The 17722-nt window shown below is 35.1% G+C and overlaps 2 protein-coding genes and 1 long non-coding RNA gene across 7 annotated transcripts; all 3 read left to right on the top strand.

Annotated features, from left to right (window-relative positions):
* The first annotated feature begins 56 nt into the window (after window positions 1-56).
* Window positions 57-9136, top strand: LOC113498135 (longitudinals lacking protein, isoforms F/I/K/T-like). Of its 5 annotated transcripts, none has more exons than XM_026878078.1 (6): window positions 57-261; window positions 772-978; window positions 1373-1630; window positions 3112-3361; window positions 3536-3607; window positions 6959-9136. In XM_026878078.1, the coding sequence occupies exons 2-6, from the start codon at window positions 805-807 to the stop codon at window positions 7681-7683; spliced, it is 1479 nt and encodes a 492-aa protein (XP_026733879.1). In that variant the 5' UTR covers window positions 57-261; window positions 772-804; the 3' UTR covers window positions 7684-9136. The 5 variants fall into 5 exon arrangements, with proteins under 5 accessions (XP_026733879.1, XP_026733908.1, XP_026733901.1 ...); XM_026878107.1 differs by lacking the exon at window positions 6959-9136 and adding an exon at window positions 6054-6670; XM_026878100.1 differs by lacking the exon at window positions 6959-9136 and adding an exon at window positions 5210-5681.
* A 359-nt stretch (window positions 9137-9495) lies between these two features.
* LOC113508490 (longitudinals lacking protein-like) lies at window positions 9496-10245 on the top strand. The gene is made up of 2 exons (XM_026891601.1): window positions 9496-9517; window positions 9887-10245. The coding sequence occupies exons 1-2, from the start codon at window positions 9496-9498 to the stop codon at window positions 10243-10245; spliced, it is 381 nt and encodes a 126-aa protein (XP_026747402.1).
* Window positions 10246-15138: 4893 nt separating this feature from the next.
* LOC113498196 lies at window positions 15139-16756 on the top strand. The gene is made up of 2 exons (XR_003400963.1): window positions 15139-16206; window positions 16411-16756. It is a non-coding gene; the product is annotated as an uncharacterized LOC113498196 (long non-coding RNA).
* Window positions 16757-17722: the final 966 nt, after the last annotated feature.

The raw sequence follows: 17722 nt of genomic DNA, 5'->3' as shown, positions 1-17722 counted from the left end.
ACAAGCTTTCTAATTATTCGGTAATGGCAACATTCATAGAGCTTATTTTGGGTCATTCGCGTCGCTTCCAACTTGTACTTCGTTTGGATTTTTATAGAGGTGCCTTTCTCTAAACTTGCAACATAGCATAGTTTTAGTTTAGTGTTTTCAATTTCATTCAAGAAAGCTGGCGGGTGTGCAAATGTGTTACAATTGAAGTGGAATTATTTCTAAAATAAATAAGTGTTGAAATACGTTTGAACAGTTAATGCAATAGTCAAGGTAAGCATTAATTATTTGGTGTAGCGTTACGATTCCGATAAGGGCTTACTTACTGCTAGGACTTTTCATCTTGAAAATTTCCACTCGTGAACTTTCGAACTAAAGTTCTCAGAAGTTTCTTTGTTGACTTTTGACTTTGCCGATGTTTGTCGTGCCCGAGCTATGTGATAAAGTCTAATAGCTTATAAGTAAAGTCAGAAGTTTGCCCAGAAAATAGTAAAACTTAGAATTTTCGTCGCCATTTTATTTTTTGTCGCGCTGGAAAAGCGGCCATTTTCTTTGTGCCGCGTCGCTTACGACGACTCGTATGTGGTCCATAAAGTTAATTTAGTTAAGTTGGGGCGTGATCTCATCGTATGAAGTGATTTGGTGAGATAATTAACATTGTACAGTGATAATCATACAGAATCCAATGTTTATGAACTCATAGTAAAGTTTTCCTAATGGCCTAGTTATTGCGTGGTGTTATTAGACCTTGTTTAGACGCAGCTTTGATTTGGTCATTTGTAGGGCTAAGGGCGCGGCGAGTGGCTAATCGGCATCATGGACGACGACCAGCAGTTCTGCCTGAGGTGGAACAACCATCAGTCGACACTGGTGTCTGTTTTCGACACTCTTCTCGAGAAGGGTATGCACGTGGATTGCACCCTGGCTGCAGAAGGACAAACACTCAAGGCGCATAAAGTGGTCCTATCGGCATGCAGTCCTTATTTCGAGGTACGTAAACTACCTATAATGTAGGTCAAATTTCAATCGAGTATAAGTTACCTGCAAGGCAACACAGTTTTGCTCTATTAAACACACTACTTGTGTACCATTCTAGCTTTCATGTTTTGCCAATTAAGCAGAGTACGTATGTGCATAGATGAGGTGGCAGCCGAAAGTTGCCTCTACTACTTTTTCTAATTGCCCATTTACAATTATTCATTACCTAACCACACTCATTATCTGTCGTAAACTAAACGATATGCTAGTGTTACACACAATCTTATTGCATTTAATTGATTTTATAACATAGCTTATTATATTGTACAATAAATTTATAGTAGAATATCTATCTCTTGAAAAATCTCTAGGAAAAAATAAACGAAAGGTGGATGTTTTGTTTCAGAGTGTATTATCACAGCAGTATGATAAACATCCCATAATTATCCTGAAAGATGTAAAATATGCTGAGTTAAGAGCGATGATGGATTATATGTACCGCGGTGAGGTTAACATATCTCAAGACCAGTTAGCCGCGCTGCTGAAAGCTGCAGAGTCCTTACAGATCAAAGGGCTCTCTGACAACAAGCCCTCAAGGCCACCGTCGCGCCCGGCACAGTCTGTTGCTGCACACCCGCCTCGTGCCCCCTCTCCACCGCCACAGGTTTGTTGATCTCATTGTTTACTACAATGCAATTAAACACTAATGTTTATATGTACTATAAAAATATTAGTGCATTCTCAAACAACTACATGAAAGTGGGTAATCAAATAGGAGTTATTGTGTTTGGAATGTTGACAAAATTTTAATCTCATGTGGCAAGAATCATAACTTACAGTAGGTAACATTAAATTCTAAACCTTGGCACTATATTCATGTATGCTTGGCAGATGCTAAAATGTGCAATTCATCAACACTGACAAGTTGTACAAAACATTGTGTTGCAAGTATTTAACTCAAGTCAAGTTATAGTCTGTTTCATACACCTTATTTATTTTCTTACAATTCAAAATCATTGTAATAAACAATGTGTGTATTAAACAATATTGCTGTTATTCAGATGGGTTGATCATAGTTAGCATATTGGTCAGTGTATATTTTTAATAAGCCTTTGTTAAAGAAATTCTAGAATTTCTTGTACAAAAATCAATGTTTTTTTAGAGCCTGGTTTCCTAAACACTGGTGATATCAAAATTTAGCTAAACAACTTTCAAAGCACTGTTTGGTTGTAAACTTGTTAGTCAACTGATCCCTGTCTATTTAACAACAAATTATAATAATTGCTGTAGAAACAGTATTTGCATTTTGAACATATAAAGAAAATATTTTGAAAACAGAGGTTTAAAATTACTAATTCATAAATAGCTGCCAATAGTTTTAGGTGCTCAAATAGTTATGAAAAGTTTTGCCTAAACTTAAGTGAATTGCATAGATCTGTTAAATAATATAACACCATCTGTGTTTACGTTTAGCTAAACAAATGGAGTCCAAGATTCTATGGTAATTGATTTGACAGTTAATAGGACAGATAAAAAAAGAAACACATAATGTCCTTGTGCATACATATGCTACCTACCATAGTTTACTCGCATATACTAGATCATTATTGTTTTCAAGAATCATAAAGATGTTGAGATGTTTTGATTTTAACTTCCTTGCTGATGAAAACAATGCATAATTGGTTTAAAAACGTCAAAAAATCATAAATAAGTACCTATATATAACTTTAGTAATTGACATGGTTACCATGTAATATGTAACCTTTACCTTTATAAATACGATATTTCAACTAAATTACAGACTTTCATGAAATGAGTATTGTATACAGCTTCAATTAAAACAGGTTACTTTTGCCTGATAAATGAATCTCGATGTGGCGCACATATGCTAGTCGGTTATTTTGATTGTAGATGTAAGTTTGTAGTAACAAAACATGTAAGCTGTAGGATTTTTAAAATCAACAAGTTCCATAAATTAGACCCAGTAATTGTAAAACCTAAATCTGTTGACAAATTACTGATAAGTTTAGGTAATAGCAAATGTCAACACTCACAATGTATCACAGCAAAGCAAGTTAATAATGTTCATATATCCATGGTGAATTTATTTTGTAAACGAGCGAACAATGTGTATGTGACACCTAGCAGGCGAGTACATGTAGCGCTGCGCAGGTCCGGGACGGCAGCCCGGCCAGCAGCCGCTCGGGCTCGGCCAGCCCGTCGCGGCGCCGCAAGAAGGCGCGGCGCGGGTCCGCGTCGCCCGCGCCCGCCGCGCCCGAGCCCGCGCCCGAGCCCGCGCTCAAGCCCGAGCCGCCGCGCGACGCCGTGGAGGACCTCACGCTCGACGAGGAGCCCGACGACCAGCCGTCCGTCGCGCACAACGACGTCGTACGCAGTACGTATCCCCGTCCGCCTCGTGCCCCCGACGCCGATTCATGCTCGATTTCAAACCCGCATACGAATATTTACCCATAACATATTGAAATTTCGCATCTTTTTCCGGTCAGTTATCTCAGAATACCAATATCGAATCAAATTATGTTCTCAACAGTGTGTCGTCTCGTTACAGATTTCCAATGGCACATGGAACGATCTCAAGACGATATAATGAACTCGAGTGACGGCGCGCGAGAGTCGCAAGGTAAGCTCACCGGCCGGCGCATGTCTTGTGACGTCACGCCGCCGCACACTCAGGCAACATGTTGCGTTGGCTATTACACTGCTTTCGATGTTTATTACTTGCCTAAACAACGCGACATGTCACATGGGATTCAATTGATATTCTAGGACAATTAACTTTTGTAAATCTTTTAAACCGATAAACTTCTTGTAAAACTATTAAAAGTTAATGGTCCCAGACATACAAGGAACGGATGAAATGCGCAATGTCTTCCCATAATTTGAATTAGACAAACAGTCATTGCTTAAAATAATCTATTTATGTTAATTATATATAAATATTATATTTTTACGACAGTGGATATGAGAGTGCTAGTGTTTTCACATGTGAAACTCCAATCTTATTACTAATTAGTATATAATATTATTATAAACTACTAATCTTATTACAGTTTTATATTTACTATTACGATATGAGTTTACAAAGTTATTTCAGTGCATCAGGTAAAGGTATTTAATGGTAATAAGGTTTTATGCAGTGTAGCCTTTAAGGTGAGGTAAAATGAAGGTAAGTATAGGTTTCCATTAATATAACATCGAATATTATGTTCCGCTTATGTTTGTGATATGGGATCTTAGTGAATGTAGATCATTGCATGCTTCAGTAATGTAATATTGTTGTAGAAAGCACGCGTTGCAATTAACTTAAGCAAATAGTGCGACACTTTATTGTAAACACGATACTAGTCTAACACTGGAGTGGAATTGTTATTGTATTGGTAAGTAATTTTTTTTACGTATTTATTTTCAATTATATAGTTATTTTAATTAATGTAGCACTACATACATCTATTAAGCACGACATCGCACTTGCCCATATTTTATTGGGTACCGATTTTAAAATTAGTTGGTTTTATAATCGCTAAAAATACCGTGGTAAAAATGATTTTATAGCACAAGTGTGAAATTTAATGTTTGTAGAAGAACGGATTGCCCGCACGCGGCGACGGGATTGAAGGTAAATGTGAATTATTTTCATTGTCCACGTAGTTGATGGTTATGTGGCTTATTTATTTATTTTATTATTTTTGTTTTTTTTTTGCATTCACATGTGATTTCACTGCAAACGACTTTTCTTAGCAATTCATGTTCAAACTGTAAGAATTAAATATTATTTTACGATTTATGCATGTTCACTAGGTCGCCCATATGTATAGAATTAACAAAATTATCGGAAGCATGGTAATACACTACCAGTTCCTAGTGGATGCGCATTTCATTTTTCAATAAAATACGATATAAAATTATTTCGTAGGACTTTAAAAGTTAGCAAAAAAGTTGGAAGCCAAGACACCAGACAACAACAGGACATAAACACGGGCAATAAATAAAGTAAACATTTTACATTTCCTTATTTATCATTGCTAACATACTCTACGCTTATTTACCCTGTCTCCGCTCCTGCACGCACTTTACAACTACACCCGCTTAAAAGCACAACATAAACTTTTCATGCTACATTCAGTCATATTGGCATCCTTTTCATTTTAAATCATTCTATCTTCAGTGTACTAATAAGATGTTTTGTATATAATTTATTCTCGCTTTTCATTTACACTTCCAGAAACGTTTAACACTACTTACGCCAAAACTCCCTTTCCATTAACCCGTGGGTATTTTAAGAACGACGATAAAGTTAAGACAGAAAATCAACACTCATGTGATATAAATGTTAAAAAAAGGGGCAGAAAAATCGCTAAAAAGAAAGTTGTAGCAGTTAAAAAGAGGTCCAAACGGAAACATGAATTTTCTTCGACTAATGGAGGAATACGAAAGTGTAGAAAAGAAACCAATAAAGATCGTCTTTACATGTGTTCTTTATGTAAGAAGAAACAGTATAAATATAGAAGGAACAAACTGAGGCATGAAAAGTATGAGTGTGTCAATGGACCACAATTTGGTTGTGAAAATTGTGGGAAAAAATTCTCCCAGAAAAAGACTATGATCTCGCATATCGCTCGAAAACACCCCAACTGGGTAAAGGAGCTACAAATCAAAAAGAAAAATTAGAACCTTTTCGAAGCCTTTTCTTATTTTAAAATTATGTTATCGTTTATTTTCTTTTTTTACTAGTTTTCTTTAAAATAGAACATGAATTGTTAGGAACTAGATGTTTGTGACAATTTAAGTTCATTATATTTTTTAGAGTTTCTTTTGTTTTTGTTACTTTAAAAAATATTTGTTGATTTTATGTTAGTTACAATTACGAAGAACGTCACAAAATATTTTGATTATGTTACTTGTTAACTCTAAATGCTACCAGTTACACTTTATTTTTTTTTCTTTGTGAATATATTTGTTTTCATTATTATTATTTGTTTTTATTTTATGGTTTTTGAATTTGGCATTTATTACCGTACAACTAAAAAAAAACTGAAAAATGGACTGTATTCAATTTTTTATTCCAGATCAAAAACCGACGCCGCGACATAGTATCATGACGCGTAGTAAAAAAGTCGACGAGACTACGACGTTAGCGATATTGAAAAACGTCAAGTCGCCGACGAACATCCCGGAGGAGGCGAAAGAAAATTTAAAAGAGGAAATAAAATCTCCAAAAGCGGAGTCCGCGTCGCCGTCGCCCGAGCGCGGCCCCGACAAGGCGGCGGCGCGGCGCGGGCGCGACTCGCTGGCCTGCGCGCAGTACAAGACCGACAAGGGCTACCGCTGCCCCAACTGCCAGCGCTGCTACAACGCGCGCAAGAACCTCGTGCGCCACGTCACGCTGGAGTGCGGCCGCGAGCCGCAGTACAAGTGTCCGCACTGCGCCTACAGCAAGCACCGCCGCAACGAGCTCAAGAAGCACATCGAGAAGAAGCACCCCGCGCCCGCGCCCGCGCAGGCCCACTAGCCGCCTGCCGCCTGCCCCGCGCGGGTTACACCTAGTGCCTTATTACTACTATGAAACTATTTGATCTTCCTTTAGTTGATATGGAAAGTAAATTTTATATTCCTCATGTTTACTTATGTATTGAGAGACGATTGATATTCAATATTTTTTGAGCTATTAAACGATTAAACAGTTTAGCAGGCTTTCATTTAACATTCGGTAACTATCACCTAGTCTATTCCGATAATATTTTTATGGGAAGATAAGTTTTAAACTCAGTTATTTGGATTGTGCATGTTTTGCATGAATTTAGAAGCTTCGCCTTTTATAATTTCTAACAGAAATTATTTTTTATATTTTATTATTATAACGCATTTCTTTGGTTCCTTAATTTTATTTTAGCCTTTGGTAGAATTAACAAGACTCAGTATGTAGTTCCGCTTAACTTATTATTTGCAATACCGTTAATGTATTGTATTTCAGAGTTGCACAAGGATAGCCACCTTCCGTCCGCACTGCTATCGCTGTTGTCGGCGCAGCAGGCGCAGTCGCAGTCGCTGGTTTCGTTGGTGCCCTCCTGCATCCAAGTCACTAACGTCATGAAGCCCACTTCTGCCAAAGACGTAGCGGCCTACCCCACTCCTTTGCACTTACCAAAACTGCCAATAGAGACGCTCAACTCTATCCCGGAAAACATTAAGGCCCATCTTTTGCAGCAGGCTTTTATGCAGAACAACAACACAGTAGCCCAAAATATGGACTATAAGCTGCCTATCAAACAAGACGATCCTGAGTCTGATGTGGAATACGATGATACCGACGATATAGTGTTGCCTGAGGAATCGGATACTTTTTACGATAGCAACGGTGGCTTTCCCAGCAACTCTAGCAGCATCCATGGAGACGACGTGTACGATACTAAGCCTGACATGAAAGGCCACTGGAAGAGAGACGGCAACAGCTCGGACGACGCGAGCCGGCAGTTCGAGTGCAAGCACTGCGGCAAGAAGTACCGCTGGAAGTCCACTCTGCGGCGACACGAGAACGTCGAGTGTGGCGGCAAGGCTCCATCCCACCAATGTCCCTACTGCTCCTACAAGGCCAAGCAGAGGGGCAACCTAGGCGTACACATTAGGAAACACCACAACAATGAGTGGTACATATATGCTAGCAACAAAGTTAGGAGAAATAAAAAGACCTCTATTTAGTTATATTTAAGAAGAGAAATATACATAAAAATCGTTAGACCAAAGTAGATACCTAACCAAATCGGTACTGCAATAATTTTATTTATATTTACACTTTTTTTTTGTTGAAGACATTTTAATATACACTAAAGAAATAGTTGTAATGTGCACATTCCCTAACGGCATTAGTGTTAATTTTGTTGTTTTTGTTTTAGAGTTTATTATGGTAGTTAAGACTGACCCTAAGTATTTTATTCAGAAGAATATGACCGAAGGTCGCTTTAATTTTAATATATAGCAAAATGGAAACTAGTTTATTGGAGCTTTCCTAACCTTAGTGATTTAGTAACGAACCTTTCTAAATCACTAGTAGCCCTAAAGAGGGACAAAGTAACCAAATCGTTGGATATTCCATTATTTAACTCGAATTTGTTTAGTTTTAATGACCTATCATTCATTCCTTTAAAGGAATAATTCCAAATTGATAATATTTAGTGCAATGATATTAAATAATTAGTCGATATTACATTAACGTATGCCTGCACTGTCAGGTCTGTATCATTAACCATAGTAGTTTCCAGCACGGGTAGATTTATTTATAATATGCGACCAAATAACATGGCGTTATGAATCATTAGTTTCGCTATAATCGACCCTATTGTTCATGTTTGTAATTTATTGAAATTTGTTTTCTTCCATTAATTTGTTAGTACATGGGACCATTTACCTTGTCTTCCTTACTTTACTTTCTTTGTAGCAAACCCAAAGTTATTTTAATGTTGTTTATTTATTAGGATAATATTTAAAGGATTCTATTGTCCTTTGCACAGCTGTGTTCCGAATTTTAGTTTGATACTTCGCTAAAATGTCGTTATTTTCCTACCAGAATTCGGAACACGTGCTATTTAGTTAAATAAAAGCTCATCAATAATGTGCCTACAATGTTACCTGTAGTTATATAACATATTTATTGATATTATACAATATTTTCGGTTAGAATTTTTGGTGAAATGGGATGTAAAAATGTGTTCAAAATTATTTATATTTTGTTTAAATGTGTTGTCTTGATATTAACTGATATTTACATGCAATAAACATAGTTTCATGTTTCGTTTAGCATATTGACTGTTGATATTTTTTGTTAAACTAGGATAACAAAGCTATTTGACCAAAGTCAGTATTAGATTTTTAACGTGATGATAAGAAATAAAGAATGTTATTTGTTGTTGAAACAAGTCATTGCTAAGCATAGAAAAAATAAATGTTTTTGATATATGCAATATTCCCTTCATATCATGTTACGATTGTGGTATGAGGTACAAGATGTATGGACTTATATAAAATTGGATGTTATTATGTTGTTTGTTAATGTTATTGGAGTAGTTATCGATTAGTGTGATTTTTATATGAATATATTGGGGTTTACTTGGTAGAAAAGTTTAATCAAATATAGCTATAGTATATCAGATATAAATGTGTTTTTTTTTTGCTTCATTAAATTTTTTGCCATTCCAGTATGATACATGTTACTTGTATTACGTTTGTTACTTATTTCCAAACTGTAATTAGGTAAGTCGTTTTGTCACGCATAATATCCGTTAGTCGATTAACATTGCATGCACGCATGATCGACCTTAAAACATCAGAAATTCCCCACTTGCTTGAATTGTCAACTTGCGCATGTTACATTATTTTCTTTTCCTTTTCGTTCATACTAATATAATTAATAATTTCAGGTAGACAAGAAAGCCCATGGGTCGGGAGACTACATTTCATTAACCAATGTTTATTACAATACCAAAAGCTGTGTGACTAAAATGCTCCAGTAACACCATGAGATTTCTTTATATGCCTAGTATTTCAAAGAATTTGTGAGTCGCTTATAAATCACTGTACGCGAGAAAAGCAGTGAATTCTTAATTTGAAGGATTTCAATTAAAAAATAAATGTTTTATTTCTTTTTTGTTCTTTTTTTTACTTTCCTTTTTTTGCAAAGCTTTCATCACAGCACTCGGTGGACACTCACAGTAGAATAATAAATTATATCTATACTATATATATATATATATGTACCTACACATCTATTTATTTACATGTATTTTGTGTATTATGTATATAACATGTATGTATGTTTTGCTTGTAACTGTTGTTAACCTCACGGGAATGTTGAATGTTGCGTAGTGTGTTGGCCCGACGCCCATGTTATGATCTGTCGCGCTTTCAGGCGGCTGCGCGGCGGAAGACGTGTCGTTCAGTAGGATCGGGGGGCTGTCCTGGGACCAGTGGTCGGCGCGCCTGGCGTTGCCCTTCGCCGGCATGCGCGTCACTCCGCCCTCGCTGCCGCCCTCCGGCGAGCACAGCTTCACTTGTCCCGACTGCGGCAGAGTCTACAAACTGAAGTCCTCACTGCGGAACCATCAGAAATGGGAATGCGGCAAAGAGCCTCAATTCCAATGCCCGTATTGCGTGTACCGAGCCAAACAGAAAATGCACATAGCACGCCACATGGAGCGAATGCACCGAGAAGTGCACATTAAACCGGAACAATACATTAAACAGGACAACGTCGACGCTTGCACATAGCTCAATGCACTCGGCGAATCTTAGTCACTAATTAAATACTCCATATTTAATAAGAACGTTGAAATTAAAAGTATAAATTTTGTCTTAAAGTTTACTATTGGCATGGTTATGACAAGTAGATACAATTTTTGATATATCTATTTCATGTTATAGAATCGTTTAGATATGTTACAAATTTAAAGGTATACAACAAATAGATAGAGAAGTTCTTAACTAATTTTCCCAAGTTATCCCCATTGTGATAAATGTGATGAAATCTCTTTTGTGATAGTGGCATCAGACAGTCACGTTAGATGTAATCGCCATTCGTGAGGTCACAAACAGTGCCTTAAATCGTTACCTAATCGAGTAATAAACATAACAACCCAAGTTATGACGAAATATTGTAGATACATAATGATCTTGAACAATTTGACGAATTACTAATAGTATTCACATTGCTACATTATTGTAGCAGTGTCTGCAACTATTGCATTTATCCATTATAGTGTTTATTGTTTATAGTCGAAAAGTGATTTTGTATAGTTACGGTTTTACTCTCTTTTATATTTTTATGTACAGCATTTAATATTGTAAACTATCATTCCTGGTTTCGTGTGTGTAGTTAGAGGCGGTAGTTGGAGTAAATACGAGTTGTTTTTTTTTTTCAATCAATATTGTTACCAATTACAGTTACTATCTTCCCAATCTGGATTTATAGATAATTATGGGTATTCCAGATATTTGACAGAAATGAGAATTGAATTCATTTATTTTTAAATCTTAAACATCAGACAAGTTGTATTCAATTTGTGAAACATAGCCTGTTGTGTTACTTGTATGGATATGTTTAAATTCGAACTTTACAAAACAAATGTTTATAAGTTCTAAACTTTTATCATAGAGTTAATTAAAATGAAGCTATATTCGCTTAGTTAGCAAGCACTAGTTCTTTGCCATAAATGCATGTTCCATTATTATTGTAATACTCATAAGTTAATTTTTTTATTTCAATTTATTTTTAGATCTCTTTACATCTAATGCATTTATTATGTTTTTAATTTAAGCTTGATATGTTTTGTCGTAAAATGTGTGGAGATTGGTTACTCTTAGTTCCTCGAGATGAATATCTATTAGTACTTTATTGGATGTTATATTTGGGGCCAATTATTTGTGGTTTTAAGGTGCCTTAAATTGATTGTTGAATCTTTTGAAATTAAATACACACTGCCATTACAGGTTTGTTACAATAGAGCACAATCATGTTGGTATGTTCAGGGAAGTTCCATTTAAATCTTCCACGTAGTTGTAAGTATTTTATATACATTACCATTTAGAAATTATTGTAAGATTAGGAGTGGAAGCGTGTATGTAAACTCATTCTGTCGTAGCTTAGGTACTGTTTTAATGTAAACTGCACATACACAAAGTTACAATTGAGTGATTTTACCGACATACAACCACATTAGATATTATCCGCTGGAGTTACCATCATACAATCAAAATGTAGAGTTCACAAAGTACAACCATATAAATCTTGTCAGTATACAACTTAAGTGCCTTCAAAAGTTAGTCATTAGGGGTTAAATTGTTTCAGATTTAAAATACGTTTGGATCAATCAAAGATGACTCGTAACTTGTTATTGCGAAATTTCTAGGTTGTGATTTAAAATAACCATACAACGTCGTTGTCATTCTTATATATGGATTGCGATAGAATTAGTGCTAATGAACCGTAGTTTAAACATTCAAAATAGACTTGACACCCATACATATTTTATACATTTTACAGAAATAGCTGTGATAAAATTATACAATCTGCCTTATTGTAAGCAGAAGTTAGGAGTCCATTTTGACGGATATAAGTTCCGTAAATAACTATATCATGACCCAAGTGATGTTACGATCAAATCCTAGTTACTCTTTAATTGTAATAAATTACTACCTAGAACATTGTAGTTATTGTAGATACAATTTACTATCAATAAGAAGTTACAGTGATTAAAATGCATTTGATTGTATTTTTATAACCTTTTTTGTATTTTAAATAAAGTTGCTATTCTTGGTATGTATTTGTTTTAATATTGACTACTGTAATGTACAAAATGGTTCGTCTCTGTTACCAACGACATGGAGAATATTTGATTTCTGCATTTCGTTGAGCATAAGAGTGAAATATTTATGTAATATGCATGAAAAATCTTTCTTGATAACGGCGGAAATGGCGATTTGTTAAATTATATTAATAAATGGTTTCATACTGTAATGTAACTAAAATTAAAATGGTTCTATGCATAAAACTGGTTGCATGCTATTTTAAATTAGACTATAAGGGAGTTAGATTTAGATTAATACAAGTAGTTATGAGCAAATTAATGGGAGACATGGTGCATTTTCCTAAGCTTTCACACGGTAGCACATTTACTATCGGTGGCTTCGCTTCACACTACACGGTGGTAGCTGTTACCTGCACGTATTTATTTTATTTGCCTTTTAATTTCAGTTGCACAGTTGTACACACCTTATATATTGAGTTATGGTACGCCTGGGTTGAGCAGCGGTAAGGCTGGTTGGACACTATATGAGTGCGTCGACTGCGGGAACAAATACAAGCACAAGGGCTCGCTTCAGCGACATATAAAGTATGAATGTAGAAAACAACCAAGTTTCAAGTGTCCGTACTGTGTGTACCGGGCGTATCAGAAACATAACTTGTTGCTACACGAGCGCCATCTACACAAAGATATGCCGGAGAAGGTGGATTTCGTGTCAGAATGACCCCACCACCAATGGCTTCCAATGTCAGTAAATCCGTTTTACTTTCGCTAACTCTCTTGATTGTGTGCGTTTGTTACTAATGCGTAACTCAGTCCCGTATTTATCCTTGCATTGGTATTCAGGGGGGCATGCTAAGCATTTGGTTTCTTGTCTAACAACGAATTTTCAAACCTTCATGGTTTAATATATGAGTATCCCAAAGTTTCATTAATTTTGGAGCTTGATTATTTTCCTCACCTATTTAATTAATTATTATAATTCACATGGAAGCATATTGATACTTCCGTTTTTTCCATTGAAAACTTGGTTGATGTTGTAATACGACTTTTCGCTCTAATTACTAAATATGCATTTCTATGAGAGCTTTTTAAGCATTGTATGCATGCATTTAACTTTCTAGAAATATTATTGGAGCACTGTACACAAATGCGGAAACAACACAAATTTAAAAAAGCAATAAAATAATGAAATTGATATTTTTTCTGTTGCAGCCGTAACTGTTACCATGAAACAAGAAGTCTGGACCTTATACTTAATTCAAGACTTCAACAGAATTCGATCTATGGGAGTGAACGTTAAGGAAATGCAGAAATCAATTATTGCATTTTAACCCAGTGCAATCGTTGGTACCAAAGAATATTCAGTAGGCATGTTACTATAGATCTTGCCGTAATTTAAGTTATTAAATGTATTCACACGCTACATAAACATCACTGTAGTTATAAAGTAGTCCACGTCACATTTCAACAAACCAAAAGTAGTACGTAATTGATACCATATTATAGTAAAACAAAACAAAACTGTATTACTTAAAACACCAAAAACTGCAGTTCTGGCCGACCTAATTTAATTAGGTACAGAATATGTGAATATCAGGATGTTAAAAAAAACAACATGTCTATTATTGCTTCAGTAGAGTTCCCTGCGCTGGGAATGCAAATGGTACTAAATGTGCCTACATACACACAGTGGTATTACTCACGTCCATCCTAAGGTTACCCAATGAAACTAACTTGAATCGTGGTATGATCATTACTATCTACTGTTTAGTCCGGGTAGTTCATAGTTAAAAATATTGCCGAAGATTTGCGATTCCATGAGTAAATGGTGCATAATAAGTCAGTTAAATGTTCTCAAGTCTACATAGTTTTAACATAACATTTAGGAAAAGTTATTTTTAAATTTCGGTACCTAACCTTTTTATATGAAAGACAAAACTTGACCTGATAAGATTATAAAAGAATACAAATTTATAATACCTAACACAAGTCTTGAAAATAAGAAGCAATAATAGCTACTAACTTAACGTTTAGTTTATCAAATGTATTATGAATCTTGGTAGCTTGAGGGGCAGCTTTTTAAACCGAGTAGTGAAATAAATAATAATCATTACAGATAAAAGTAAATATAAGTTATAGACGACAAAATATACGTAAGACATCAGACGTTTTTCGTTATATAAACCTAGATGCATAATATTAATAGATTGTTATATTTTCTTGTTCTTGTTATTAATGTTTGTTTAGTGTGTGTTCCTTGTTACCAAAGAAAATTTATTACTGCAAGCAAATTTGTGACAGAAACAATGTATTAATAAGTATTCCTGTTAAAATATCTTATTTTATTATTTGCATTTGTTACTGTTAAATAAGTTACCTTACAAGAGTTCAAATTTTGAATCATGCAATATTGTAAACCAAAGAATCTTCCAGTCGATTCTTAGCCATAATAAGAAATTAGTGCCTTATAATAATAACTATTTTATATACTATTGTTAAGTAAATTATTATGGTTATTTAATATTAAGTTTTCTAGAGAAACTTACACACTTCACATGTGGTGTGTAAGATATTTGAATGTGTCATCAGGAGAATTGTTATGTAAAGAGTGTCTAATGTATGAGCATAGATTAGGGTTTTATATTTTATGAAGTTTAACCTGTAGACCCACCAACAAATTAGTTTAAAATAGTTTAAATATTAATTTTATCGGTGTTGATTATCCAGTAATAAGAAATCAGTCAATTTAAAAAATCAGCCAAATTAAGTTTTTTTTTGTATTTTGACACCAAAGAGTAAAATATTTAAATATATTTTAGCAACAAAGTCTTAGTCTTACCAAGGGGTATCGTGTTGCCCCGGTAACTGGGTTGAGGAGGTCGGATAGGCAGTCGCTCCTTGTAAAATAATGGTAAAAAAAAAAGTGAAAACTAGGCCCCCAGTAGTCTTGCCATTGGCAACTAGTGGTTTCTCTTATACCATGGAAAGGTTTTGTTTTTTCGCACCCACAGCAAGCAGTTAGGAGAGATTTGGTAGTAAATATTTGTACCATAAAATTGTCTTGAACTAGAAACAATAAAAATCTGTCACTAAGGTTTCAGGGGTTATTTTAACATAACTTTTAAATGATTATTATTAATTTTAAATAAGTTGATATATGAATAAAATTTGGTCCTTTCTGACAAGCAAACCATTGAAATCTTAGATCATAATAAACCAATATTAAAAAATGTTATAGCAGTTCCTTAATTTTGAATGTACAAATCACTACCAGTATTTATAAAAAATAATTAATTAAGAGAAAATAATACCTTCAGTATATTGTTTGAATATTGTTAAATGTTCGTTTAGCGTCATATCATGTGGATAGTTTCTGTTATAGCTCATATTATTACAAAATAGTGAGAACAGCACAAAATAATGTTAATTTTTATTAATGTTTGAGTATTTTTATTTTGTTTTTCAGTGAAGTCTAGTGTGTTTGGTTTGTTCTTTTTAATTGGATTATGCATGTGAATAAATGTTCTTGATTCAATAAACAACTGGTTTGTCTAACAAACCCCTGGAACGAGGCTGTAGTATTCATTCACTTCATTGTGTTTGATTTTGATACATATTTCATGCCTGAAAAGTAATTTCCATAATACATAACGACTTAATTTTATGACTGCTACAGGCGCGTTAGACCTAATTTTATTTGCCACTGTGGACCTGGCATGTCAGTTCGGGCCATTTTAGGCCGTGTTTAAACTAAACCAATGTGCAGCCTCTTATCGAAAGCTAGCGTTATGCATTTTAGGATAACAACTACCCGAAAAACGTTTATTACGCTATGCATTGACGCTGAAAAACACATTTTATAACTCGCAGTGAACCTGATCATATTCTGCGGTTGACTCAACGTTTGGTTCAAACACAGCCTTAGGTTGGTACAACATTTTCAGACCCAACTCATGCACATTATTATATGAGAGTGGTTTTTTTTTGGAACATTATTTATGTTTATACAAAAATACCCTTTTTATATTCTTGTGAATTAATCCTTAAAGTAGCGCGTCCTATATCTACTAAGAAAATCGAAAATAACCAGTAAGAAAGAATACAAAAGATGCCTATATCATTGTTACAGGTGATGTGGATTTTTTTAAAACCATGATGCAAAATATGTTGCCGATAATGCCAATGAAGACAAAAAACTATTGGTCCCATTACGACATGTCATTTGAATGTGAAAAATGTAAAAGGAAGTACAGACATAAGAGTACATATAGAAGACACGTCACGTATGAATGTGGAAAAGAACCAATGTTTCGCTGCCCATTTCTAGATTGTACCTATAAAGCGTACCAAAAGACGCACACGGATGCTCACATCAAGACGAAACATAAACTAACGGCGCTCGAATATAAACGATGATCCAAGGATGTGCGGGAGTATAAAATATTGTGATATTAAAGGTTAATTAATTTTAAATATTTGTGGAAGTTTCATTTGTAAGCCAGTTATTCAGCAATAGATGTTGAATATTTTTTTAATTGAAGGAAAAGAGCGACAAATTCGATTAAAGAAAATGATTTTAAAATGACCCGCCACTAAAAGAACTTCCGGTCAAATGCTTTTGCACAAGATTGTCCTTTGCGACTATGTCGCGGCGACATCGGCAAAATTATTATCAAAATTACATACTGATTATCATTCTTGGTAAAGAAAAAAACAAATCGATAGTGCTGTGGATAGTAATGCAGACGTTAAAAAATATATTTTTGGATGAGATAATAATAGTACATCGTATATTTGTATGTACGTAGTTTCTTATTTCATATAACATTTGTAACGAAATATTAAAACCCAACCTCAACATTGACTGCTTTGCTCATCTTGAATGAAACTGAGTTACTTACTTACTCCGTTGGCTCAGCGACCTAAATTGTGTCTTGGCCTTTGATACGAGAGAGCGCCGCTTTACCCGATCCTTCGCCACTTCATCGGCGTGAAGCGCTTGAAGATCCGCCTCATCAACTGTATCACTCCATACCTGGGATGCCGTACCTGAGTACGTACCAGAGCGTCTACCTGTCCAGTGTCCAGGCTTCACAGTCGTACATCAATATGGAACATCCCTACTAATATTATAAACGCGAAAGTAAATCTGTCTGTCTGTCTGTCTGTTACGTTTTCACGTCCAAACCACTGAACTGATTTTAATGAAATTTGGTACAGAGATAGAGTTGACCTTGAGAAAGAACAGGATAGTTTTTATCCCGGACTTTTGAAGAGTTCTCTTGGAAGCGCGATATAACCGAACTCGACGCGGGCGAAAAGCTAGTAGGCTATATACCATCACGCTGCGACTAGTAGGAGCGAAGGTAGAATGGAAAATGTGGAAAAAATAGAAACTTATATCTTCTAACGCGGACGAAGCCGCTGGCAACAGCTAGTAA

Source organism: Trichoplusia ni, chromosome 1 (assembly GCF_003590095.1).
Source record: "Trichoplusia ni isolate ovarian cell line Hi5 chromosome 1, tn1, whole genome shotgun sequence".
Classification (NCBI taxonomy): domain Eukaryota; kingdom Metazoa; phylum Arthropoda; class Insecta; order Lepidoptera; family Noctuidae; genus Trichoplusia; species Trichoplusia ni.
Note: the sequence above shows the minus strand (reverse complement) of the source record. Positions and strands in the feature narration are given on the sequence as shown.

Coding starts and splice junctions, on each gene's coding strand:
- LOC113498135 (XM_026878078.1), top strand. CDS start 805: ATGGACGACGACCAGCAGTTCTGCCTGAGGTGGAACAACCATCAGTCG. Junction 1,631..3,111: donor CCCCCTCTCCACCGCCACAG/GTTTGTTGATCT, acceptor TGTGACACCTAG/CAGGCGAGTACATGTAGCGC. Junction 3,608..6,958: donor CGGCGCGCGAGAGTCGCAAG/GTAAGCTCACCG, acceptor ATTGTATTTCAG/AGTTGCACAAGGATAGCCAC.
- LOC113508490 (XM_026891601.1), top strand. CDS start 9,496: ATGAGATTTCTTTATATGCCTA. Junction 9,518..9,886: donor GAGATTTCTTTATATGCCTA/GTATTTCAAAGA, acceptor TCGCGCTTTCAG/GCGGCTGCGCGGCGGAAGAC.